Source organism: Pseudochaenichthys georgianus, chromosome 6, assembly GCF_902827115.2.
Source record: "Pseudochaenichthys georgianus chromosome 6, fPseGeo1.2, whole genome shotgun sequence".
Taxonomy (NCBI): domain Eukaryota; kingdom Metazoa; phylum Chordata; class Actinopteri; order Perciformes; family Channichthyidae; genus Pseudochaenichthys; species Pseudochaenichthys georgianus.
The window spans coordinates 16,199,470-16,225,355 of NC_047508.1; the positions used below are offsets into that span (position 1 = coordinate 16,199,470).

Below are 25,886 nucleotides of genomic sequence, written 5' to 3' on the forward strand. Positions count from 1 at the left end.
TTCTAATATCATTTCAGGGGAAATGGAGCTTTACGGTAAATTAGTAAATTAAGTTAACATTTACTGAACATCTACCCGTCATCAATGGCAGCATGTGACAGTTTGGCATCATGTTAGAGCTTGGAAGGTTGGTGATGGAAAGGGCACAAGCTATGGCCTAAAGGCTTTTCTGACTATTGACATTTGACTCTGTCTTAAAGGTCACCTATTATGCACAATCCCCCTTTTCATGTCTTTTATACATCAATGTGTCCCCCCCTCTGTGTAAAGAGATTCTGAAGTTTCAGGAAAAAGATTCGCTCACTTTTTGTCCTGATCCATTTATATAAAAACCTGTCTGAAAATGAGCTGATCAGATTTTGGCCACTTTATGATGTCATAATGTTTTGTTGGCTTGTGTCACCATTAGCCACCCCCCCCCCCCCCCCCACCTTATCACCTGAATCTCCTCCTAGAGCACCATTGTGTTCTTTTTAACCAAATACCTCTCAGAGGGGCGTGGGGAGGGGCTCCTTATTTTCATCGAAAGTAACAGACAGAGAATCAGCACTTTTGAAACAGGGCTGAAACAGAGGGGATTATGGGTAATGCTGCAATGATCTGTTTGGTATTTCAGCCAAACACTTCAGAGACATGTTTTGTATATATCTGAGACCTGTAATATATTGATGAAAAACAGTATAATAGGGGACCTTTAAACAACTGTGCAGGTTTTTTTAAGGTCGAAATTGAGAAAAAAAGAGCGTGAGTTAAAAAATACGTCTCAATGGCTAAGCCCTACCTAGCAGATGCTGGTTGGTCAGATGCCCTTTCAGTTGTAATTGGGCTCACATGAGCTGCTGGTGGGAGTCATTTCAGTCAACAAGCGCAGCAGTCTTATGTCTGAACTCTGCTCCTTCATAGCAAACTGCCAACCCCTCCCGCCTCCTCCCGCCTCCCAGCACTCCCCTTTTAGACTCCCCCGTCCTCTCTTGATGAGCTCCCTCCCCTCTCGCTAATGTTATTTCATTTTTCTGTTTTGATTTCGGCCCCAGAGGACCACCACCTGAGCCTATAGGGCTGAAGCTGACATGGCTCCAGAAAAGAACAGTAATGGTCTTGACAACTATGCATTTGCAGTGAGTATTACTTACATTTCATTTAGTTATATCCTATAGAAACATTTCTTTAAATGCAACACACTTTTAAAGTTCTTAAATGTGTGCTTTTCTACAATAGTGTAACATTATTAACGTATAGGCTCAGATCAAGGTTAGGTTTTTTTCCTTTTATATGAGTGAATGTGAACACATCAGCAAGTAACAACTAGATATGTATCTCTCCTCTTATCACTGAACTGGATAATCCAGGTGTTGTGATGTTTAATGCCACATTAGAAACTACTTTTTTTTGGATCAGTTAATAATTAACAACAGAAAGAGCAGCTAGCAAAGTAGCGTCATGGAGACATGTGAATGTACTTGTTTACATTCTTGCGCCTCCATACTTAAAATCACATTATTGAAGAGATAAGTGACATACTGTTTAGTTAGACAAACAGTAGTGTTGAGTCTCAATCTTGAGCGATTACACTTTTTTAAAAATAAATACAAAATAGCTCATCTGACTCTAGCGTGTTGTTTTATAATCCTACTTTATCTTGGATGAAAGAAGGAACATCAATTTGTAGTGCAAGTCATGAGCTAACCACATTCCCTTACTGGGAATTATAAGTCTATGAGTGTCCTATAGTTATGTGACTATTAAAGCATCTTTGTTGTAATATTGTTTTCATGTTTGTCAAAGTTACAGATTTCCATGATTTCATATATATCTCTAATTCACCCTTCATCTGTGTCTCTATCCGTCAAATTAAAGCGTGAAGGGCGCTTTTGTGATCTACCGGACACACAACATGGAGAAGAATTGGACATGTCCATGGAGTCAGACAACAACAAGCTAGTATACTGCGTAACAGATGTGCCTCCCTGGTACCTGTGCATCATCCTCGGCATCCAGGTACGTCAGCAAAGGGTGATGTTTGACAATGAGTCTCTTCCGCCATTTCCTGCCTAAAAGCCTATGTAGCGTAGCTTGTGTTGTTACAATGCAAACATGAGAGCTTCCGTTGGACGCTACCTTCACGGTTGGTTAGACTTGGTTTTATTTATGTATGTCTGATTGTGAAATTTGCTTCAGATACAGTTGGGATGGTAAAGTCAGTGAGAATTGGTTGTATGTATTTAACGGCTAAGATCAGTGAGTGTTTCCTCTGAAGACCTGACTCAGTTTTATTGCTCCATTTAAACTTTTTCCTTTCTATTTTAACTGCTATTATCTCTTTCACGGCATAAATCACGGGTCCTTCCAAGTGTACCCCAGAGACGTGTTACTTATAGGGATGAACTGTTACCGATATCAGGCCAATACTGACTCAAATAGCTTGGTTGGTTTAGAAGCAATTGATAATTTGTACTATGCACATACATAAATGGCAAGGCAAGGCAAGGCAAGGCAAGGCAAGGCAAGGCAAGGCAAGGCAAGGCAAGGCAAGACAAGGCAAGGCAAGGCAAGGCAAGGCAAGGCAAGGCAAGGCAAGGCAAGGCAAGGCAAGGCAAGGCAAGGCAAGGCAAGGCAAGGCAAGGCAAGGCAAGGCAAGGTGTCACACAACATTTTGTTAATTCCTCCCTCTGTACTTCAAACATAAATGTAGCTTATCTTTTTCTCTGTCTATGTTCCCTCAGCACTGTTTGACGGCGTTTGGAGGAATCATCGCCATTCCGTTAATCCTGTCTCAGGGGTTGTGTCTGCAGTTTGATGGCATCACACAGAGCCACCTCATCAGCACCATCTTCTTCGTCTCCGGTGTTTGCACTCTGCTGCAAGTTACCTTCGGCATCAGGTAAGGCAGTCAATTAACACAAGTTAAAGAGCAATGTTTATTTATTCTGATGATTACCATTTACATTTCTCTTTAACATGTATCACTGGCTGAATTTTTCAGTTCACTGCTCTTTTCCATGCTTTGTTGGTCCATGTTTTAAATCCAGCAGTGCAGCACGGTGCATTAAAGTGGAATTAGTCATGCTGCTCCTTTTTATTAAACCAGCAGAACAATCCTTCCTTCTTAACCTCTGTTAAACTGCAGGCCTGCTGAAGTGAGTGTGAAGCCCTAACAACACAATACTTTACTCTGTAATTGGGCACAGCTTTTATTTAAGGGATTACCAGAGAGAAAGTACAGCTTTACCTTAAGATCCTTACAAATGGTAAGGTATTTTTAGGTGTGAAAACATAAGTAAAAAATGAAATGGAAAAGTACCCTCAGTAGAATGTAGATCCCTGCCAAAAGTGACTTCCTCTCCTAAACAAAGAAGAGTGAATTGCAGTGGCGTCGCCTGGCCTATGTATCCATAGATCTTTTCATTTTGCTCTCAAAGTGCACCAGATTGATGCTTTTGACTTCAATATTTTAAAACAAATCTTCCCGGGGGAGCATGCCCCCGGACCCCCCTTGAGGAGGTGAGGACCACCCTAGAGGATGTTATGTCCACCCGCTTTACTTCTGCTTACACCTATATGCTGTGAGCTGATTATCGAGCCTTCATTGTAGCAGTCGCGGGTACACTGTGTGTGTGTGTGTGTGTGTGTGTGTGTGTATGTGTGTGTGTGTGTGTGTGTGTGTGTGTGTGTGTGTATGTGTGTGTGTGTGTGTGTGGAATGCTGCAGTAGAACATTCCACTGTAGCCCGGTACCTTAATGGGAAACCCTACGTGTTTGAGCACCCTCTATGAAACGTCAAGCTACCCCACAGCACCCCCAAAAGGAAATCTCTGGCGTCAACACTGTGGGCTAAGCCCCGAATGTTTCCAGGTCGAGGAAACGCCCCTGGTGAATTGTCCATCATAGTTTACTTACAATCAAGATGTAGCAAAACATTGATTTATTCATCTCGTATCCTGCCAAATGTATGGAATAAATCCACTGATTCTCCAGTTTGAACTCAGACCAAATTTAACTTTATACATTTTCATCCACAACACAGGCCTAAAAGTGGCCTGCAAGAGACTAGGTAAGGTGTGTTTTTAGTCTAGCCTGTTTCCAATAATGCCTTTTGCCTCTGAAAGAATTGTTGGTCACTCGCAGGCCCTGACCACCAATAAACAGTTCAAAGAATACGTATTTTAAAAAATGGTAAATTAATGCAAAACACTTAAGGTCTTTGAGCATACAGTGATAATGAGCACAATAAATATCAGGCTAATGTGTCAAGCATTATGTAAAATAATCTGTGAACAGACAGATACACCCATGCAGACACACACACACATGACCAAACACAGCCTTACATATTAAAATACCCTTTTTGTACAATAAATGTTACTTAATAGTGTAATCATGCCACAGCATTTATATTTAGGTACCAAACAATACTACAAAGTTATATTTTCTGATAAAATACAATGCAATACAAAATAAATTGTACATTTAATACAATTGAATGCAGTAGGAGCTGGACTTCTCCTCTGTTGCATGCTGCAGAGTTTGTTTTGGAGAACGACAAACTTCAACCGGTTCCGATGCTCTGACTTTCATTATGTTTGTGCAGACTGGCTGAATATCGGTGTCGCAGTAAGATTAGGGCAGGAATTTCCATCTTATTATGTTTGGAATCTAGCTCTTGCTAAATCCACATTCTTCTGGTTTAGAACCACTGATGCTTTCTTGTCTTTCCCAAATATCTGGAGGTCGGCTGTGAAGAAAGGAAGCAGTATGTTTAAAAGTTCCTAGAGAAGCTAATTATTTATGTCCCTCAAGATGAAACTCAAATCAAACAATATTTGCTAGCTGTGTTTCTTAAATATTCCCATGAGTTAAACATGTTATGCGTGCTAACTGTGACCGACTGTGAGAATCAGCCATTTGATCAGTAAAAGAAACTGGAACATACAGACTATTCTGAATTGAATTGAATGAAGTTGATTTCAACATTTAAAAACAATAAATACAAGTTATTTAAGAAATAAATAAAATGTAAATATGTAAACATATACAACATACTTTTAATAAGCAATATAAACTAACATGCTAACATGCATGGTACCTTGACAAACTCCTATTCAATAGTCATTCATACTAAATTATTCACACACTCCAGGGCGCGTTCCAAGAACTAAACAACGATATTCATCTTTAACATACATAATCAATAACGCTACCCAATCAAGAAAGTGTAACAAAATAAAAATAATAATAAACCAATATTCCCTTATTTATGTACCTACACAGTATATATATATTTTAAACTGCCTGATATATTATTTATTCATTTCATATGTCAACTGCACAAAAATCACCCCACAATTCGGTTTTTCCTTTATCTTGATTTATTCCAAGCTATTTTGGGCACCATCTGACATGATGATAGCTAATGATGCCTAAAACACAATAGATCTGTCTGGCTACTTGTGGTTTCATTCATCCTGATGTCTTTGAATCTCTGCCATTTCCAGATTGCCCATACTTCAAGGTGGGACCTTCACATTGCTGGCACCGTCCATGGCAATGCTGTCCATGCCGGAGTGGCAGTGCCCTGCTTGGACCCAAAATGCCAGCCTGGTCAACACCTCCTCCACAGAATTCACTGAAGTATGGCAGACTCGAATGAGAGCAGTAAGTGAACCATCATAAACACAACTCACTTTGTTTCACTTTGTTGTTATCTTTTCTTTTGCTGAACTATGAAAACACTCGCAAAATAAGCAAACCGAGTTCACAGATAGCGATATACTGTAAGAACTTAATTCAACAGCTCTAAACCAGATAAAGAAAACATCTTTCATATAACTTAAGGTGACACTAAGCAATTGTTTTTGGTATAACCACTGTGAATGGTCTGATTAATAAATGCAAATTACGCTTTATTTGTGTTTACAGTTTTGTCTGGATTGAACAGCTAGCACCTCAACAGACTATCCAATATGCTCCAGGCACTGTGGGCGTTGGAAGCAGTCCATGAGTTTTTCCTCCCCCATTACCAGTCAAAAATCCCCCATCAGAGACTTACTGTATATACCAAGATAAAAAACATTCAAAGAAAGAATATATTATTAATACAGGTGATGATCTTAGAACAACTTCCTGGTCCTAAATGTGTTACTGTTTTTCTCTACACCCATCTTGTAACCCTATTAAATTATGTCGCAATCCCATTGGGTCTACATTGCCTAACATTTAAATATGATTAGATATGAGAACTCACTCAGATGTTGCTGCATATAATTGTTCAGACTTTTAGTTGAAGTTATAAGGTTAAGTATCTCTCAAAATAGCTTTTGGAATGACCAGCAATAGACAAATATTATAATATAGTCATTTTAACTTTTCTGTGTGAAAGTGAAACGTTAAGAACATAGTTAATAATAAGGCATTATTTTAAGGACTGTCCTGTGGAAATGAAATGATGTGTGGAATAAATAATTTGTTGTATCAGTTAATGTTGGCTGTGCTGGGACAAATGCTCATTGTTTGGACAAAACCCCCAAGCACAAGTCTTTGTTCAAATTCTGTTTAACAGTAATATAATGCCAGCTCCAACCCTTGATCCATGCAAAATGCTGATGTTGTCTGTCCGCAGCTGCAGGGGTCCATTATGGTGGGCTCACTGTTCCAGGTGTTTGTAGGTTTCTCCGGCCTCATCGGCCTCTTCATGCGCTTCATTGGACCTCTGACCATCGCTCCCACCATCTCTCTCATTGGACTGTCCCTGTTTGACTCAGCTGGTACCAGTGCTGGCAACCACTGGGGCATCTCTACTATGTAGGTACAATTAAAGAAATACATTAAAAAAGGGTCTTTCTGCTACAGTAAAAGTAATAAGTGATCTATGTGATCTGCAATTCTATATATTTTTTCTAATTACTGTTCTGATTATCTTGCATTTAAGGTATATCTTGTCAGTTTAGTAAAGTTAGTTCTGTATTATTAAACAATGTTAAATACTAATGTTTTTGTTCTTGTCTCACACAGGACCATAGCACTGATCATTCTGTTCTCACAGTACCTCCGTCACATACCTGTGCCATTCCCTACGTACAGCAAGGAGAAAAAACTGCACACGTCCAATGTCTACGTCTTTCAGATTCTCCCTGTAGGTATCAAACACGTTCATTGAGATATATTACATTACATTACATTGCATTTAGCTGACGCTTTTATCCAAAGCGACTTACAATAAGTGCGTTCGACCAGGAAGACACAACCTTGAAGAAAACAGAATCATATAAGTACATCAGGTTTCATAGAGCCAAGTATTTCAAGTGCTACTCAACTGGCTATAGATAAGTCAGTCCTTTATTAGTATATAAGTACTCTGTTAGCAGTTCTTTGTTAGTAATTCTATCGCTCGAGGTGGAGTCGAAAGAGATATATGAAGAAAACTGTTAGTTTAGTCTTTAGATCTTATCTTTTTTTTATTGTGTCCTCAGGTTCTTCTTGGAATCACTTTGTCTTGGCTCATCTGCTACATTTTAACAACCTACAATGCGCTTCCTAGTGAACCAAGTCAATATGGCTACCTGGCCCGCACTGATCTAAAGGGAGATGTTATCAGCCAAGCTCCCTGGTTTCGTTTTCCGTACCCAGGTAAAAGCCACCATATAGCCAACTATTGCATGGTTACTTTTTGTTAATTAAAAGTTACTGGAAAATGAAAGGGTTGCAGGCTCTTAACACATTGTGTTGATCTCTATTTCCTTATGTTTGAATCCAAACATAGGTCAGTGGGGGATGCCGACTGTGAGTCTGGCGGGGGTCATTGGCATCTTGGCCGGTGTGATTTCCTCCATGATAGAGTCTGTAGGGGACTACCACGCATGTGCCAGGCTCTCTGGGGCGCCACCTCCCCCTAAACATGCCATCAACAGGGGTATTGGCATTGAGGGACTGGGCTGTCTTTTGGCTGGAGCCTGGGGTACAGGAAATGGAACCACTTCATACAGCGAGAATGTTGGAGCACTTGGTATTACAAAGGTAAGACCATAATGAGTATTTCTGGAAGTTCTTTAAAGCAAATGGCTCACTTGTCTAGAAGGCCAAAGCCAAATGCCTTGTTTTCCAATTTTAACCAAAGTTGAAATCATTTCTTTATCTGTCCCACAGAGTTTTGGTGGCCAATGCAACAGACTACCAACACATATCTCAACAATACTTTAGGGCCAGAAGTGTGTCTGTAATCCTGCTGACAAACAAGCAGTCAAACGTATACATATGTAACAGTTGACGGTTTCAAGAGAAGACGTTTATATCTATCTATTTCTTTTGCAGGTTGGCAGTCGCATGGTTATTGTAGCCAGTGGAGTCCTGATGGTTGTCATGGGTGTGTTTGGTAAAGTGGGCGCCATATTCACTACGATCCCATCCCCTGTGGTAGGAGGGATGTTCATGGTTATGTTTGGTGTCATCTCTGCAGCAGGAGTTTCTAATCTGCAGGTACTCATTCTAAAACATCATGGTGGCAATGTTCTATTGTACATACATTGTCCTAGATATTGCATGACAATACATTCCTGTAATGTTTTTTTTTTTTTTTTACATATTTTCAGTATGCAGATATGAATTCTTCTCGAAACATCTTCATTTTTGGATTCTCCATGTTCTCGGGTCTGGTCATTCCTAACTGGATATTCAAGAACCCCACAGCTATTGCTACAGGTACATTAATTTAATAACATGTCATTATTCAATCTGCATTTTTCAGAAAAAGCATCATAATATGGTTTTACTCAAACAATTTCCATTGTATTGTGTTTAGGTGTTGTTGAACTCGACCAGGTCTTGCAGGTTCTTCTGACAACCAGCATGTTTGTTGGAGGTTTCTTTGGCTTCATGCTGGACAACACAATTCCAGGTACTTTTGTTACATTTTATTACATTATTAAACCCAGGAATAACCCAGTAAGTTATTGATGTCTGGAGACATGATTATCAAATAGCTTGGGTTAGATTTAAAACAGGCTCAAAACAGGGAGACATTCACCGTTAAAATATGGCTTTTTTATAGTTTAAAGAGATTAAACAAATAAGCGTCAATAAACATCTTTATTTTATATACTTACGGCCTGAAGCCATTGTGTTCAGTAGTTTTAGGAATAGAATTTGAGACTGAATCTGAGTTCTAAAATTGTTCTAAAATTACTGTTTTTACCGTAAGTTTAAACGCAAAGCATTTCCAAGCTTTATTAGAATACAACCAAGCTATGTCAGAGAATAACACAAGTCAGCAATCTCATTCCTTCAGTAGACCGTGATAGAAGGGTTTAACACATTTAACACGTGTCCAACAGGATCAAAGCATGAACGAGGCATCCTGGCGTGGAACAAGGCTCACGAGGATGAATCCAGCAACACACTGGAGAGTGGAGAGGTCTACAACCTTCCCTTTGGCATCAGCTCTTACTTGTCTTCTTCCTCCTGGATCCGGTACATACCCTTCTGCCCTCCGAGTGAGCCAGACTCCCTGGATGGAAGTGGAGCACATACTAATGCCCTGGAGCCTAAGCAGCCACTTGGACATGCAGAGCCTTCACAGATTATTATTGGAGTTGCCGTGTGAGTCCTGTACTCACTTCAGCATGCATTTTATGGATTTTTTTCCAGAAAACCATCAGAGGCAGCTCAGTTTGGACATCCTGACCTTTGTTAAAGACACTGTACTGTGACAACGTAGTGGAATTCCACATGAGCTTTGAAGTGACATTTGCGAATGGCAATTGCATGAAATTGGATACTATGTGGACTTTCTTTAGGGAGGAACTTAGGTACATGAGGTTAGTTTTATTAGATATCTTTATTAATTGTTCGTGTTAAAAAGTTATGATATTATACACTGGATAACATATATATCATCTTGAAGACATGTTCTGTACAGTCATGTGTACTCACAGAGCATACCACTGGAGTGTAAACAATGATTTCTTGTTTCAATGTCTATGGTCTTCTCAGTCTTAGAATGCACTCACAGCCAGGTGTTAGTGAACAAACACTGAAAATACATATGAATGTAAGTAGATCCATTGTATTGCTTTCAGCATTTTAATTCATCTGTATATACATCATGTTTTAATTAACTTTTCTGTGACAGTAAATTAATTATTATTTACTTAATTGTATCATTATCTTACCACCAACCAGTTTTTTACAGGTTTCTCTCTCAGTCTCCTGCTAGGACACAAGATAGTTCCAAAGCACATACCAGGCATATCCACTGATCTCCATGGATATTTATTTAACATGAATTGAACCATTGTGTAGCAAAACCATTATCTGTTCAGTTTGTCACTGTCAGATCCTGCTTGATTGCTTTGTACAAACTAACAAAAGAATCGGCCCATAAGCCTTGTTGGTGTTCAGTACTGGAATTAGCCATCCCCTGGGCGGTGTACACCAAGGTCAACAGGGTGCGTTCAAAATCGTCCTGATGTAGGTGACCAATGTGATTTGAAAGGCCAGAGATGAGCCTAAATACATCTGTTAGCTTCCTGGGAATGATCTCCTCACATATGACTACCATATTTCTTGTCTTGCGGAGGGAAGCAAGCTCAGCATCTTGCACCGAAAACGCTCCACTGGCCTCAAAATGTGTGCCTGCCAGCAGGATCTAGAAGAAGAAATGATCAGTGACAATCCTTGAGGTTTAGTCAATGCTTTTGCACTTTAAAATTACATTTCGGGATGTAGTCATCTCACCTCAAATAATAAATGAACATCATCAAAGGAATTGTGGAAGTTGGGGTTCACCAGACTTTCCAACCCTCGCTTTATTCTGCGTGAAGCTGGGAATAGTGCTGTTTGAAAAGAGAAAAAGACTGAGAATGAGATTGGTAGATAAGCAGGGACAGTTTCTTTAGCAAAGCCTTTCATTCAGGTTTCACTTTATGCTTTTTTTGGGGATGATTTACTTAAAAGGCTTCTAGAACGTGTTAGTTGGACATTCCTGTGACAAGCAGTTTCCAGGTGTATCTTGCCCTCACCAGGACAAACTGCAGTTAATATAGAATATGCATTTCAAACTACGGCCTCTGACCTTACAGATGACTTCTATCTGCAGGAGACGAGACTTCAAAGCCAGCAGAGGAATCAAAGGCGGAGTAACACACAGATCATACAACAGGCTCCAGATGATTTTGGCATGCAGTGTATATGGGTCAGCATTTCAGCCTAATTTACACAGCATGGGAAAGCAGGGTTTCAAGAAAGATCACAGGCAAATACCTTTTCCTTTACTTGTTCAGGATTGGAGCAAGAGGAAAAATTAACCATGACTTGAATACTATATACTCTGCAGTCACATCACTTGAAAAACTAACTATACAGAAACAGAGCTCCAAAGGAAACAGTGGTATGGATTTATTGGCACCTACATGTAGTGGTCAGGTTGCAGATACAACCAACTGAAAACTCTTGTTCTTACCTCCTCACCCATTCATTGTAGTCATTTATACTAAGAGAACCTACGGTGGACTTCAGATAATTTAACAATGGAATTTTGAAAGTCATTAGAAGTAATTCCATTGGGACCATGAATGTGAGTACCATAATATATATTCAAAAAGTTGATGTGGTGCATGTGACGTTACCCCATGTTTTGTGTTGGTCTAAACAAATGTTGGTAAAAAACGATCAATTGACCTGGTAATGTTATAGGAAATGTCAAGGAATCACCAAAGTCAGAGGGGTTGATCCTCTGGGGGAACATGAATGTCAACAATAATTGTTGAATACACACCCATATCAAAGTGGCGGAACCACCGACCAATTGACAATACCATTCATCAAGGTAAGGAGATTGGGGAAAGACAGAAAGAAATCAGACCAGGGAGATATTTAGACTGTTTTCACTTACTGTCCAGTATCTCCAACATTCTTTGCTTGCTGGTTTTATTAATGCGTGTAAAATCTGGACCTCATGCAGTTAACATTTCAAATAGAGCATAGGCTTCAGGTTACAATTATGGGTTGATAAAAGGAGAACAGATGGAGGGAAAAATGAAAGGAAGTCATAAAGATATAAATGCAGACAGACAGAACGCTACCCTTTCATGCAGGTATTCAGACCAGTGCTAAAGGGACTGTGACTCAACTGTTCTGTGTTGATATCATTCAACCTGCCAACATGCAGAAGTAAAGATAGTGACCTGCTCATAGAGTGTTTATTCTTTTTAAAACGAGAAAATAAACAGGAGAGAGGTTTTTGGAAGTTACTTAAGTAATCCATTAAATGTCTTAGCCAGAGTCAATTACCCAACTGCCAACCCTTTCACTCTTGGCCGTGTCCTTGTTTATGTTAGGCTCAACAAGTGCAACAAGTTAATTTTAGGCAGCTGCATTATCACATTTTCCACACAAGGTTTACTTCTTATTTTTAGATAATGATTCACAGATCTAAGTTCAATATAACCAGTAAAGGTATGCATTGATTTTTAGGATAATCATTTATTTGAGTCCTTCAAATTACGCTAAAACATACAAACAAAAATACTTGCTATATTTGACAAAGAAAATATCCAACATCTTCAACTAACGTTTAAGGAATCCAAATTGTGCTAATTGAAAGGCATTGCTGTGTGTTGGACAAATTGGATTAGCAACTTCACACACGTCATTCATTGCCTTTATGCTGGACTTTTAAATGGTATTTGCAAAAAGTTAAACATAATGAAGACCATGAGCTCTCTGTGTTTAAATCACATGGTTCCAGTCAAACTCACATGCTTGTGATCCAGTTGGCAGTAAGAGGTAATTGTTTGGGAAACGTATCCACACATCACTCAGTAAACTGCACACAGGGTATTTTATGTTCACAAGCTGAACTCAGTATTAAAGGTACCCTATTATACTGTTTTTCATCATTAGGCGCATTCACACTGCGGTGCTTTTCCCACAAAGGTTCATGCGAACTTAGTTCATGCGAACTCTTTAGTTCGCATGAACTGCTGGGACTCCCAGCAGCTTCTACTGAAGCCTTCCGAGTAAATCGCCAGAACGCCAACACCTCCTCATCTCCACCGCTCCCATGTTATATTTTGTGTTGCCATAAATTAGTCTCTCTGCGTTTCTGCGCTGGGCTAATGCTAATGCTAATAATGCGAGGATAATAAAATGGCGGCTTCACAAAACTTTTTGGGAGTTTTACGGGGCGTGGTTTGCAATTCGCCCAGCCAATCAGAAATATAGCTCTTTTCTCACAAAATAGCCGCTCGAAAGTCCCTGCTCTCTAGCAGGGACTTTCGAGGGGGTAAAAAGGTTCACATGAACTAATTTTAGTACCGGCTCTTTTTGGTGTGAACGCGATCATGAACTAAGTTCGCATGAACCTTTGTGGGAAAAGTACCGCAGGGTGAATGCGCCTATTACAGGTCTCAGATATGTACAAAACATTTCTCTGAAGTGTTTGGCTGAAATACCAAACAGATCATTGCAGCATCCCATAAACCCCTCTGTTTCAGCCCTGTTTCAAAAGTGCTGATTCTCTGTCTGTTACTTTAGATTAGATGAAAATAAGGAGCCCCTCCCCACGCCCCTCTGAGAGATATTTGGTTAAAAAGAACACAATGGTGCTCTAGGAGGAGATTCAGGTGATAAGGTGGCGGGTGTTACCTTGGTTGGCTGTTGGCTAATGGTTACACAAGTCAGAAAATAGTTATGACATCATAAAGTTGCCAAAATCTGTAGTTTTTATATAAATGGATCAGGATAAAAAGTGTGCGAATCTTTTTTCCTGAAACTTCCAGAATCTCTTTCCACACAGGAGACACACATGTATGTATAAAAGACATGAAAAAGTGGATTTTGCATAATAGGTTCCCTTTAAAAGGTCCAAATATGACCTGGTGATTCCAGCCTGTTTACGATGTGTGTATGACGTGTTTCTCACTGTTGCTTGGATTTCATTTTTTGAATTTCACTTCCTGTCAATAGAAGTGTCCACAGCCAAAACTGGAAAATTCTACGATCAGGAGTGTTTTTTTCAATAAGTGATAGGATCAATATCTTATGATTCTTATACAATCTAATCACAAAAATATCTTACTCTTTATGACAAAAATAATTCCCTGAGCAGACTTGGTCTGGATATCTCAATATGCTTTTCATTCACTTGAGGAATATGAGTTTCCTCTCTCATATCATCTCACTTTTGGACCCTCTCTTTGTTTTCATATTAGAAACAGGTGCAGATGACATATGAACCTAGTAGCTGGATGAGAGAAAAAGTACAATTGTAGTGACAACTTCAAAAACTAATATTTAACCTCCACAATATTGTTATTATTTTCTCCGGTATTTATTTGTAGCTCTGCTGTTTTAGATTCTTATTGAGTTCTTATTGAAACAGAGGATAGGCTCCTCAATACAAAGCAGTTTTGCTTTGCTGATGTCTGTCCAATACACAAAGTAATATCCTTACTCTTCGTAAAGTATGTTTGCTTGTACAATAATTTGGGAAACCTCAAAGTTCGGAAACTAAATAAAAAGATGACGATCTCTCTGTTTCGGGTTTAATATTAAAGTTCAGCAAAACCAAGGAACAATGAACACAGTCAGACATACCTTCTCTATAAAAACGGTTGGGGCTTTAAAATGTAAAATGTATTGAAACATCTAAAAAGAGAACACAGAAAAATTACAAAATCCTATGTTGTCATACATTCTCCTGCATCACAGACTCAGTTATCACTTTATTTGGATTACTCCACAATTGAATTCTCACAATCAACTTACAGTGCTGCTAAATGTTCTCTTTGCTCTGTAAAGAAACATGTAGATACAAAAACATCTTCCACAAAAACAAGTTTGCAATTTTTTATCAAAATGCTGAGTTCAATTCTTACCTTTAGTCCGACTTCGTGAGACACATGTTCGGATGCAGCTGTAGAAAATACCAACAATGACCATCTTCCAGGGCAGCATGTTGGCCTGATCACTTTCACGACCTTACTTGCATATAACTGGAGCTGACCTGGGCTATTCACTTCCCCTAGCACTGCGTCTCTGCCTGTTGCATTTCTCCTCTTCTCTTCACCGTGAATCTGCAGCCTCACATCAGACTCTACACCTTCTCCATCCTCCTGTTCACTCCCTCCGTCTGTCCTCAGGGCTGCTCTGCTCCCCTTTCCATCCACATCTGATCTCACCCTCCCTCTCTCTCTTTCCCTCTCTGCTCTTCATAAGCTGAGACTCTCTTTTAAAGCTTTCAGCTGGTTGTCATCAGGGTCACAGACACACTTTTAAAACCTTCTGCTCTCAGCGTTTACAGGTGAACATTAATGACATGTCTTTATCCCTCTCCTCTCTGTATTTCTTTCTTCTGTTCATTGATTTGAAACAGCACTACCTTCATGTGCCTTGATCCTATCCTGTCAAAGGAGCTTTGCATTTTATGATTTCCACGACACATATATTTATTATTACCTATTTATTTTTGATTGTTTCTGATAAACTAAACTATGAAGTGTTTCTAAAAAAATCTATTCCTTCTTAAGTTTAATAAACTATTGAAAAACCCTCTTGGATCAACCAGAAAATGCAAAATTTGAGTAACAAAGTCGAAAACAGGACTGTTATTCTGAGCCCCTGAAAAGTGGATTATTTAGAGATATGAGGTTCTTACAGGACACCGATGTTACAAACCAAATTGCTATACATTAAATTACCTAACCATGTATAACTTAGCACCACCTTAGACATCTACTGTATAACAGTAAAACGCAAAAACATCAGATATCATTTAATTAGTGCCTGGTTTATACTGTTGTTGAATTGCAACCAGCAAACCATGTTATCATGTCCACTATATAATATTTATTCTCTGCATCAGTTGAGTTATTTGTAACTTGTTTCCCATATGTTCAGCTTTAGAATATGCTTAGATTTGAGATTTTTGGAACACAAAAACAAAATATAATAGTACTAAGGTTGATTGTCTTTGCTCCAACCTGTGGGCTAAATAACTGATCTCATGTTTATTGTCCCCTTGGATGTGTTTATGTGCCTTCATGGTCGAAGTAAGTTCTGTTTCTACCAACAGCGTGGTCCCTCAGCGGGTTGGAGCGTATGTGATGGTGCCAGGATGAACACAGCTCAGTTTGTGTTCTTCAGGAGGACAAATGTGGAACATTTACACTCCTAAGTGATTATTTTAATTATACAATGCACTCACCCTGTTGCACTGGACAGAGAGCATGTGCAGAAACCACAAAGAGAGACTTTGTTCACGGCTTGGCTAGTTCACCTTCTCCAAAAGCCTGAGGAACAGTTACCAAGAGTGCAACCATATAAAATGACTTTTATGTGTGTAACGCTATTTTAAACCCATTTATTACATTTGGGTAAACACATGCTAATGCCAACCTGTGAGCAAATAGTTACATCTCCAAAAGGTCCTTTCCACACATCTGGCCCTCGGGAACTCACATGGGCTTCTGTGGAAATCAGCATGGGACAAAGCTACGCCTCAGATTAAGATGGAGCAGTCGTGCTGCTGCAGAGGAATGCAGACACAGGCTGTGCTGAAACTGGCAAAAGACATGTGGCCACTGTGAAAGCTCCAAGAATTACAGCTTGCAGGAACTTGAACCAACATATTATTCTTCCAATGAGTACATTCAATGATAATGTTGCTGTAGGCAGTATCCCAAATATTTTCCTCTCTAAAATTGGTGTACTTACTGAGGTGGAAAGTGTCCCATGCTAAGATTGAGTTTGTGTTTTTGGTTGTATTGAATAAGAAAACTCCTGATCAGTGATAATGTGTCAGTAATTATAATCACATGGGCTTGATTTTTCACACCCGCACTTCTTTGAACAAAAATCTTTTGGCTGAGCTGAGGAGAATAACAGTTTATGACAGGAGACAGAACATGCCTGTGGACTGACAGCAGTCCACAAAGTTCTAACTGTCATATCCTGCTGAATATTTGCACTCAAAGACTTGACAAGATGATGATTCAAGAGTGTCATGGCAGTATTTTCCCCTGGCGTTTCCCGCTCTCCCTTTGTCTTGACAATGACCATGTTATTTATCAATTAAAATGAATTATTTATTGCATTTACTGTTTGAGAGAAATGCACGGATGAACAGTATTCTATATTGGCAACCATTTCTTTTCTTTTCAAAAATATTTGTATTAATTTCTTGTTCAAGACAGAAATCCCACAAAAGGGCCAAAACAGTGTCACAATACAGTGAGTTATGGAAACATGTAGCATTACATAGAAAACGTGAAGACATTTTATAGTAAAAAAAACAAAAACAAAAATACACCATCAGCAAAGTATTGTGAACAAATAATTATACCGGAGATGGCCCATCCCTCCCCGTTCCAGTGGATGATCAAACTAATTATATAGCACATTGTCCAGAGTAGAGAATATAATTACTATATGTTGTATATTAAAATGGAGTCACACTGTTTTCATGTCAAGGGCCAAGTAACCACATCAAGCTACTTTGGTCTTATTAAAGTAAGCCAAGAAGGGACCCCAGGTCTTATAGAATTTCTCATCAGAGCCTCTGATTGAGAAGCACAGCTTCTCTAAGTTAAGGCAGGACATTATGTCCCGAAGCCATTGATTACATGTGGGCGGGGCAGCGTCCTTCCATTTAAGTAGAATTGCACATCTGGCCAGAAGCAAGGAAAAGGCAATCATGCGGAGTTCCGAGGGTGTCAAGTGCAGCACACCTACAGTGGTTGTACCAAACATAGCCATCAGGGGGTCCGGGTCTAGTTTTTGATTTAGGATGTTGGACAAGGTAAGGAAAACGTCTACCCAGAATTCCTGTTGGCGGGGGCATAGCCAGTACATATGAAAGAGAGTAGCAACATTGTTTTTACATTTATCGCAAGTAGGGTTCACATCTGGGAAGAAGCTGGACAATTTAGCCTTTGAAAAATGCGCCCTGTGTACTATCTTAAACTGTATAAGGCAGTGTCTTGCACAGAGTGAAGATTTATGAATTGATGTGAGGATTGTGTCCCATAGGTCATCCTCCAGGGACTGACCCAGGTCATGTTCCCAAGCCAGCTTAATACTGACCAAGGGTGCCTGAATCAACATGGAGATGTTTCTGTATAACGGCCCCTACAGACAGCGGCGTGCGTTGCCACTTGGCGGTGGGCGTGTCTTGAGCTTAGGGAGTCAACGCAAGCAACGCGACCAACAACCAATCACATGAATGTCCCGCCCCGGACATACAAAGTAAAAAAGCCCGGTTCTTCTATCCACTCTAGCCAAAATGGATGCCGGTTTGGTAGCAAGGGTGGCATTGGTATATGCATTGTATCTCGGGAGGCGACGTTGTGTGCGTCGCTGTTGGGTACATCCGATACTCCGAAAACGTCTGCAACGGGGAGAATACCACGTTCTGGTCCAAGAGCTCCGTCTGGATGACGAACTGTTTCACCAGTACTTCAGAATGAGCAAAGGCCATTTCAACGAGTTGCTCGGCAAAGTGGGTCCACTGATAACAAAGGCGGACACCAACATGCGTTTGTCAATCGGACCTGCCGAGCGACTCGCCATCTGCCTACGGTATGTTTAGTGTATTTCTACTTCTTTAATCTGACTCTGTATAGAAAGAGAGAGTGCATGCCATTGACGAATGAAGTCTGTGATTTATTTCAGATGGATAACATTAATTAAGATAGCTAGGTTAACACAGTATTGCTCCCCTGTGTGTGGGGTCTGTGTGTGTGTGTGGTGTATGTGGGGTCTGTGTGTGTGTGGGGTCTGTGTGTGTGTTTGTGGGGTCTGTGTGTGTGTGGGGTCTGTGTGTGTGGTATGTGTGTGTGTGTGTGTGTGTGTGGGGTCTGTCTGTGTGTTTGTGGGGTCTGTGTGCGTGTGTGGTGTGTGTGTGGGGTCTGTGTGTGTGTTTGTGGGGTCTGTGGGCGTGTGTGGTCTGTGTGTGTGTGGGGTCTGTGTGTGTGTGTGCGTGGGGCGTGTGTGGGGTCTGTGTGCGTGTCTGGGGTCTGTGTGTGTGTTTGTGGGGTCTGTGTGTGGGGCGTGTGTGGTCTGTGTGTGCGTGGGGCGTGTGGGGTTTGTGTGTGTGGTCTGCGTGTGTGTGTGGGGTCTGTGTGTGTGTTTGTGGGGTCTGTGTGTGTGTTTGTGGGGTCTGTGTGTGTGTTTGTGGGGTCTGTGTGCGTGTGTGGTCTGTGTGTGTGTGTGGTCTGTGTGTGTTTGTGGGGTCTGTGTGCGGTCTGTGTGTGGGGTGTGTGTGTTTAGGGTCTGTGTGTGCATGTTTGTGGGCTGTGTGTGGGGTCTGAAATTGTTTTATTTTTTAAATCTTGTATATTATTTTTCTCAGGTACCTGGCAACCGGTGACTCGTACAGGACCATAGCATTCAGCTATCGGGTCAGGCATACAACAGTGGCTGTCATCGTCAAGGACCGATGTGCCATCTGGACCGCCCTGGTTGAGGAGACCATGCCGGTACCACAGACGGAGGACTGGAGAGCCATCGCTGCTGGGTTCCAGGAGCGCTGGAACTTTCCGAATTGCGTTGGTGCCATTGATGGGAAGCACGTGGTGATCCAGGCTCCGGCAAATTCTGGGTCCCTCTACTTCAACTACAAGTCCACCCACTCCTTGGTACTACTGGCTGTCGTGGATGCCCAGTACCTCTTCAGGGTAGTGGATGTCGGAGGCTTTGGAAGGAGCAGCAACAGTGGGAGCCTGAGGAATTCCGCTTTTGGAGAGGGCCTCAGAGATGGCAGTCTGCAGCTACCACCTGACACCGTCATCCCAGGAGCAGAGCGGCTCGGCCTTCTTCCCCATGTCTTCGTTGGAGATGAAGCTTTTAATAATAATAATTAATTCCTTACATTTATTATAGCGCTTTTCCAGATGCTCAAAGCGCTTTTACAAATACACATTACACATATCATACATGCAATGGTCATGTACTGTGGACAATACCCACAGGAGCAAATCCGGGTGAAGTGTCTTGCCCAAGGACACAACAGCCTGACGCAGTGGCGGCAGGAGCGGGTTTCGAACTGGAGTTCCCCAGCACAACCTGCTGCGTCCATTCCCTGGACGCCAGTTCACACGCGAGAGGAGGATGTACAATTACCACCTCAGCCGGGCCAGGTTGGTGGTTGAATGTGCGTTTGGCATCCTCTCATCTCGGTGGAGAATGTTCAGGCATGTCATTACCACCAGCCCGGAGGTAACAGAGTTGTGTGTGAAGGCCGCCTTCAGTTGTGTGTGAAGGCCGCCTTCACACACAACTTCCTCTGCAGGAAGACGATTGGAAGGAAATCACGCACACCTGTCGAGGAGTCCACGAATGAAGCTCCAGATACTCCAACCCTGCGTGATGTACCGAGGATGGGCTCCAACAATGCCACACGCAGATCGCTCCAACTGCGGGAGAACTTCTGCTCCTATTTCTATGAGGAGGGTGCAGTGCCATGGCAGCAGAACGTGGTGTAGGGTCACCATGGCTCTTTTAAGAGCCTCCAAACCAAAAGCTCTTTTAAGAGCTACCCATATTTTCTTTAAAAAGCAAATATTCCAAATGAGCCATTTCAAAATAAAACATTCCTTATAAACATGTTTCTTGAATTGATATTATGATATTGCTAACAACCTTTTTCCTTCAGCCCTGTTTTTACTGATAAACCACTCATAATTTCAATAGGTTTTCACATGGACAATTGTACAGAAGACAGCATATATCGACTCTTGTCCTCTTTGATATGGACAGCCTTCGCATGGCAGGCAAGAGGCTCCTGAAAAATAACTCATCCTCATCCTCCACCACTACTGGTGGGGGTGGTGGAGGTTGAGGTGGTGACATTAATGTCTATGGTGCTATTTTATGCAACATTCATGCTACATCCATGCTGGCTAAATATACTGTCTATGCTTGCTAGCTGTCCATTCAAACGAAGTACACTGGATATAAACTCCACAAACAGGCGAAAACCTACCAGTTTCACCCACTGTCTCTGCCACCTCCCCCCATGCCTGGCTCCTCCGGTTTGTATCCCTGTATGTAAAGAGGGACTGGTCATATAATACCGGGTGATTCCCTACCGCCACGATAATTTTCTCCTCCATTTTTTGACATTAGGGAAATAACTGCGGTCTGGCTCTCCCAACATACACGCAGTTTGATTGGCTAGTGCTTGTACTGTCAGATTTTCATACGAGGGATTTGATTGGCTGACGCCTGATTGGCTGACGAGGCGGCAAAAGTAGAACATTGCTCTACTTTTGCAGCGAGCAACGCGAGAGAAGCTACGCTTTGCTCCCACAATGCAGTTCGGCGAATCGTGACGTCACCCCATTCAAAGTGAATGGGCAGAGGCGTTGAAGAGGCAACGCACGCCGCCGTGTGTAGGGGCCGTGAGTTTGACATAGCCTTTTGAGACATTGGGTTAAAGGAGAGGAACCAACCTGATCTCACCAGAATGCGTGACTCCACCACGACTCCTTAACACCGCATTGCGTGGTGGAGTCACGCATTCTGCTACATGTAGGTGTCGGCACCACGCAAACAACCCCATGTAAAGTGAATGAGGCTCTTTTGTCGTGGTGCACACACACATTTCTATAACGCCCGCAGTGAGCTTTTATTCTATAAAACGTTTTTTAAATCTACTTTATAGCTTGTAGTAACTCACGGGAGACTTCTTTTATTTTATTTGTATTCATAATAAAAATAAAAAAATTCGGCAGAATGTAAAAATTACATTAGTTACGAATTTGTGTTCTCAAAAAACAGTGCATTGTGTGTAATACAACTGTGATTTTTATTAAATTAGTTAGTTTTTAAGGTAGGCCAGAGCTTCAGCTGTGTCAAATAGATTGTTCCCTTTAGTTAACGTTATTTAAAAGATAATGATCATGTCCCCTCTATTGTATTACGAGCGTCCATTCCCATTGGATAACGGGGAATTTTACACCCGGAAGTAAGTATTCTCCTTACTGTCGATTGATTTTACAGTGATATCTGAACTACTCATCAACTCAAACACACCAGATTATCCTTGTTAATTACACAACATTGATTGGTTTAAATTGTGTACAATGCTCTTGTATTTTCCCCCTTCGATTCGGAGAAACGAATATTTTTTCGGAGTTTTTGGATGGCAGAAGACACTACACTACCCATAATCCTCAGCTATCGTTTGGGACTACACCATGTGCTTAGCTTGACAAACCCGTGATCAGTCCTCAAGCTCTGTGATTGGTTGACCTGCATTCCATATTAAAAAAAAAAAGGTTTCATAAAAGACAAAATCATACTTTATTCAGCAGTGCTTGCTTTACTCTTTGAAAGTCATCACATAAATGCATTGTAATAAATGGTTTGGCTGCATTAAATATTACACATCTGTCTTAGTTCTTTATTTATCTACAGAGATCGGGCTTAGAATAGACCGGAAACTATTCTTTACCGTTCTGTTTTAATTTCACAATAAAGTTAGTAGTAATAATCTGTTTTGATATTATTGTTTTTTATTAACTACTAGACCTCTGGGTCATATTAAGACCATATTTTCTGTGTTGCTGTGGGTATTTTCCATCGCTTTTGTGTTACAAATATCAAAGCAATAACTAAATATATCCGTCGTAAACTAAACCAAAAACAGCAGTATATTTTATTTTGTTAACACTGTAAACTTGACAGCTTTTTAACCCGCACCTCCTACTGGTTAAAGCACGTTATTGCACGTTTAGAGTAATTGCAATGCAGGTAGATTGTGTTGCTTTTTAATGACTGTTTAAAATGCCTTTTTCTTAATGTCTTTCATTTTTGTACTTTTGAATGTGTTATATTTGATGAAAACATTTAAATATTAAGAGTACATACAAAATAGTGGGAAAGTAGAAGGTCAATGATATAAATATAGAATAAAAATATCAAGAAGATACTGTAAATAATATCTACAATAAAACAGTTTAGTGCCTGAAAGGAGGATGTGCAAAACAGACAAACTAATAAGGCTTTATTTAAACATTTAAAGAATACTTTAGGCTAAGGTCTTCTTTTAAATAAGAAAAAAGCTTTGGGTGTATCTATCTACAGATTAAGCCTGACAAAGTACTTAACATCTAATATATTGTATGGTTTGTTTTGGAACTTGACAATCAACTTCCCTGCAATGTTAACTATGTTGAAGCACTTATTTTAACCAATATTATACATATTTATTATACTCTTATAAGATGTTAGATAGAATAAGAAATGTGCAGAGTATGACAGTTTAATGGGGGAGGTATACACATATTGATAGATGTCTTGTAATGCACTGTTGAGGAACCTGTGACCCAAGTTTTGCATTCATTGCAAACTACACCGTAGTTGTGAATATGATATGTCAATAAACCTTAGAAAATCTTGAAATCTTGAAAGGGATGTGCAAAATATCAATTATATACAGTCTTTAATGAACGATTAGAGAATAACGAGTAATGAATATGCTTTATACGGATCTGCAGATAAATGTTTAGTCTTCTCAAGCACCAACTATCAAATATCTCTCCTGATTGTTGGCACTTGACGATCACCTTCACTGAATTTTACTCAAGTGTAACTAAAGTCTGATTTAAGGGTTGTTTATATTTCACATCATTAATCCAAATCTGTAAAGTAACTAAAATAAATGTAGTGGAGTAAAAACACTACGTTAACCTTAAAGAAAGCCCTCAGGATTATAAAAGACCCCCATCACCCCAGCCACAAACTGTTCTGTCTGCTGCCGTCTGGCAGGCGGTACCGCAGCATCCGGACTAAAACCACCAGACACAGAGACAGCTTCATCCCACAGGCCAGAAGACTATTAAACACCTGAACTTAGAAACAACATCCATAACATTCATCTGGCTGCTACTTAGAAATTATTTATCTAATATATTCACAATGTAGTGACTGCTTTTTTGTCTTTTGTTTTCTTAGTTATGTTCTCTTTTATATGTGTGTGTTATGTGTTATGTGTAACGTTGCTGCCTTCTTGGCCAGGTCAGCATTGAAAATGAGATTGTATCTCAATGCTTTTATCTTGTTAAATAAAGGTTAAATAAAAAATAAAAAAGATTCCAATCACTTGTATAGACTCTTATTGCACTATTTCACTATTTTTTCTGTGTATCTGTTTTATTGTGTTGCACTGTTGGAGGACCCTGCGACCTAAGGGGGGGGGGGATAGGACACGTTCGATTCCTGTTTTGAATAGTGTGCCGTCGATGGGTTTGATTCCATTTCAAGGTGCCTCCGTGTAAACTTTGCGCACTGCCACTCCAACATCCAATCACAGAGCTTGAGGACTGATCACGGGGTTTGTCAAGCTAAGCACATGGTGTAGTCCGAAACGATAGCTGAGGATTATGGGTAGTGTAGTGTCTTCTGCCATCCAAAAACTCCGAAAAAATATTGGTTTCTCCGAATCGAAGGGGAAAAATACAAAAGCATTGTACACAATTGAAACCAATCAATATTGTGTAATTAACAAGGATAATTTGGTGTTTTTGAGTTGATGAGTAGTTCAGATATCACTGTAAAATCAATCGACAGTAAGGAGAATACTTTTTCCGGGTGAAAAATCCTCCGTTATCCAATGGGAATGGACGCTCGTAATACAATAAAGGGGACATGATCATTATCTTTTAAATAACGTTAACTAATGGGAACAATCTATTTGACACAGCTGAAGCTCTGGCCTTCCTTAAAAACTAACTAATTTAATAAAAATCACAGTTGTATTACACACAATGCACTGTTTTTTGAGAACAAAAATTCGTAACTAATGTAATTTTTACATTCTGATATAGAGGGAGAGAGAGAGAGGGGGAGAAAGAGAGAGAGAAGGAGAGAGAGAGGGAGGGAGAGAGAGAGGGAGAGAGAGAGGGGGAGAGAGAGAGGGGGAGAGAGAGAGAGAGATATTATATTAAAGAGACGCCTGACATTAAAGGAGTAGCGGTTTTTAATAAACCCAGTCTGATCGGATGATATTATTAGTGGGATGACACCTTCCAATCTGCGAGCCAGAACCTTGGCTAAGATTTTAGCATCTGTGTTCAGCAGTGTTGAGACTAACGCGTTACAAAGTAACGCGTTACTGTAACGCCGTTATTTTTGGCAGTAACTAGTACTCTAACGCATTACTTTTTAAATTCAGTAACTCAGTTACCGTTACTACATGGTGCGTTACTCCGTTACTGCGTTAGTTTTTTTATATAGTCAACAGCCAGGCGAACAGAGATGAGAACTGTACTTAAGTACAGTACTTGAGTAAATGTACTTAAATACTTCCTGTGTCACATGCGGAGACGGACTGTGGGCGTGTTTGTGTTGTTTACTAACAAGACTATTGCTACAGTGGAGTCACCCGCTTTCAGGGAGCTAGTTAGCATGATAGCATGTCCGGGCGGCACACGGCATATGGGACGGAACACTTTTTCCAACTACCTGGAGAAAGAATATACAAAAATGTAAAGCCAGCTAATATCGATGCTATCCAGATTGCATATAATGCATGTCAAGTTGATCAACAGATTGTATTATTCTCCAATTCAATAACAGTACTGAAATGAAGGCTATAAGGGCATTAATATAATGGGAGCCCTTTTTTAAGTAACTAAAACGTTACTTTTCACAGTAACGCATTACTTTTTGGTGTAAGTAATCAGTAAAGTAACTGAGTTACTTTTGAAATGAAGTAACTAGTAATGGTAACTAGTTACTGGTTTTCAGTAACTAGCACACCACTGGTGTTCAGCAATGAGATAGGCCTGTAAGAGGCACATTCGGGAGGGTCTTTCCCTTTTTTAGATATAAGAGTAATTATTGACTCGTTGAGAGACGGGGGGAGCGAGCCCAGCTGAAAGGATTCGGCCAGA

General features: G+C 40.3%; 2 protein-coding genes across 2 annotated transcripts; one reads left to right on the top strand and one right to left on the bottom strand.

The window, feature by feature from the left end:
- Positions 1-1,070: 1,070 nt before the first annotated feature.
- On the top strand, positions 1,071-9,601 carry slc23a4 (solute carrier family 23 member 4). Its single transcript, XM_034085715.2, has 12 exons — positions 1,071-1,118; positions 1,858-1,998; positions 2,724-2,881; positions 5,493-5,652; positions 6,617-6,798; positions 7,009-7,129; positions 7,467-7,623; positions 7,757-8,010; positions 8,305-8,469; positions 8,583-8,691; positions 8,792-8,887; positions 9,324-9,601. Exons 1-12 carry the CDS (start codon positions 1,071-1,073, stop codon positions 9,590-9,592), a joined length of 1,860 nt encoding a protein of 619 aa, XP_033941606.1. The 3' UTR covers positions 9,593-9,601.
- Positions 9,602-9,622: 21 nt separating this feature from the next.
- LOC117448424 (protein FAM180A-like) lies at positions 9,623-15,128 on the bottom strand. The gene is made up of 3 exons (XM_034085716.2): positions 14,868-15,128; positions 10,726-10,823; positions 9,623-10,636 (listed from the first exon to the last, which is right to left on the bottom strand). Exons 1-3 carry the CDS (start codon positions 14,944-14,946, stop codon positions 10,307-10,309), a joined length of 507 nt encoding a protein of 168 aa, XP_033941607.1. The 5' UTR covers positions 14,947-15,128; the 3' UTR covers positions 9,623-10,306.
- Between the last annotated feature and the right edge of the window lie 10,758 nt (positions 15,129-25,886).

Coding starts and splice junctions, on each gene's coding strand:
- LOC117448424 (XM_034085716.2), bottom strand. CDS start 14,946: ATGCTGCCCTGGAAGATGGTCATTGTTGGTATTTTCTACAGCTGCATC. Junction 10,824..14,867: donor CTCACGAAGTCGGACTAAAG/GTAAGAATTGAA, acceptor CTTTTCAAACAG/CACTATTCCCAGCTTCACGC. Junction 10,637..10,725: donor ATGTTCATTTATTATTTGAG/GTGAGATGACTA, acceptor TTCTTCTTCTAG/ATCCTGCTGGCAGGCACACA.
- slc23a4 (XM_034085715.2), top strand. CDS start 1,071: ATGGCTCCAGAAAAGAACAGTAATGGTCTTGACAACTATGCATTTGCA. Junction 1,119..1,857: donor TTGACAACTATGCATTTGCA/GTGAGTATTACT, acceptor GTCAAATTAAAG/CGTGAAGGGCGCTTTTGTGA. Junction 7,130..7,466: donor ACGTCTTTCAGATTCTCCCT/GTAGGTATCAAA, acceptor TTGTGTCCTCAG/GTTCTTCTTGGAATCACTTT.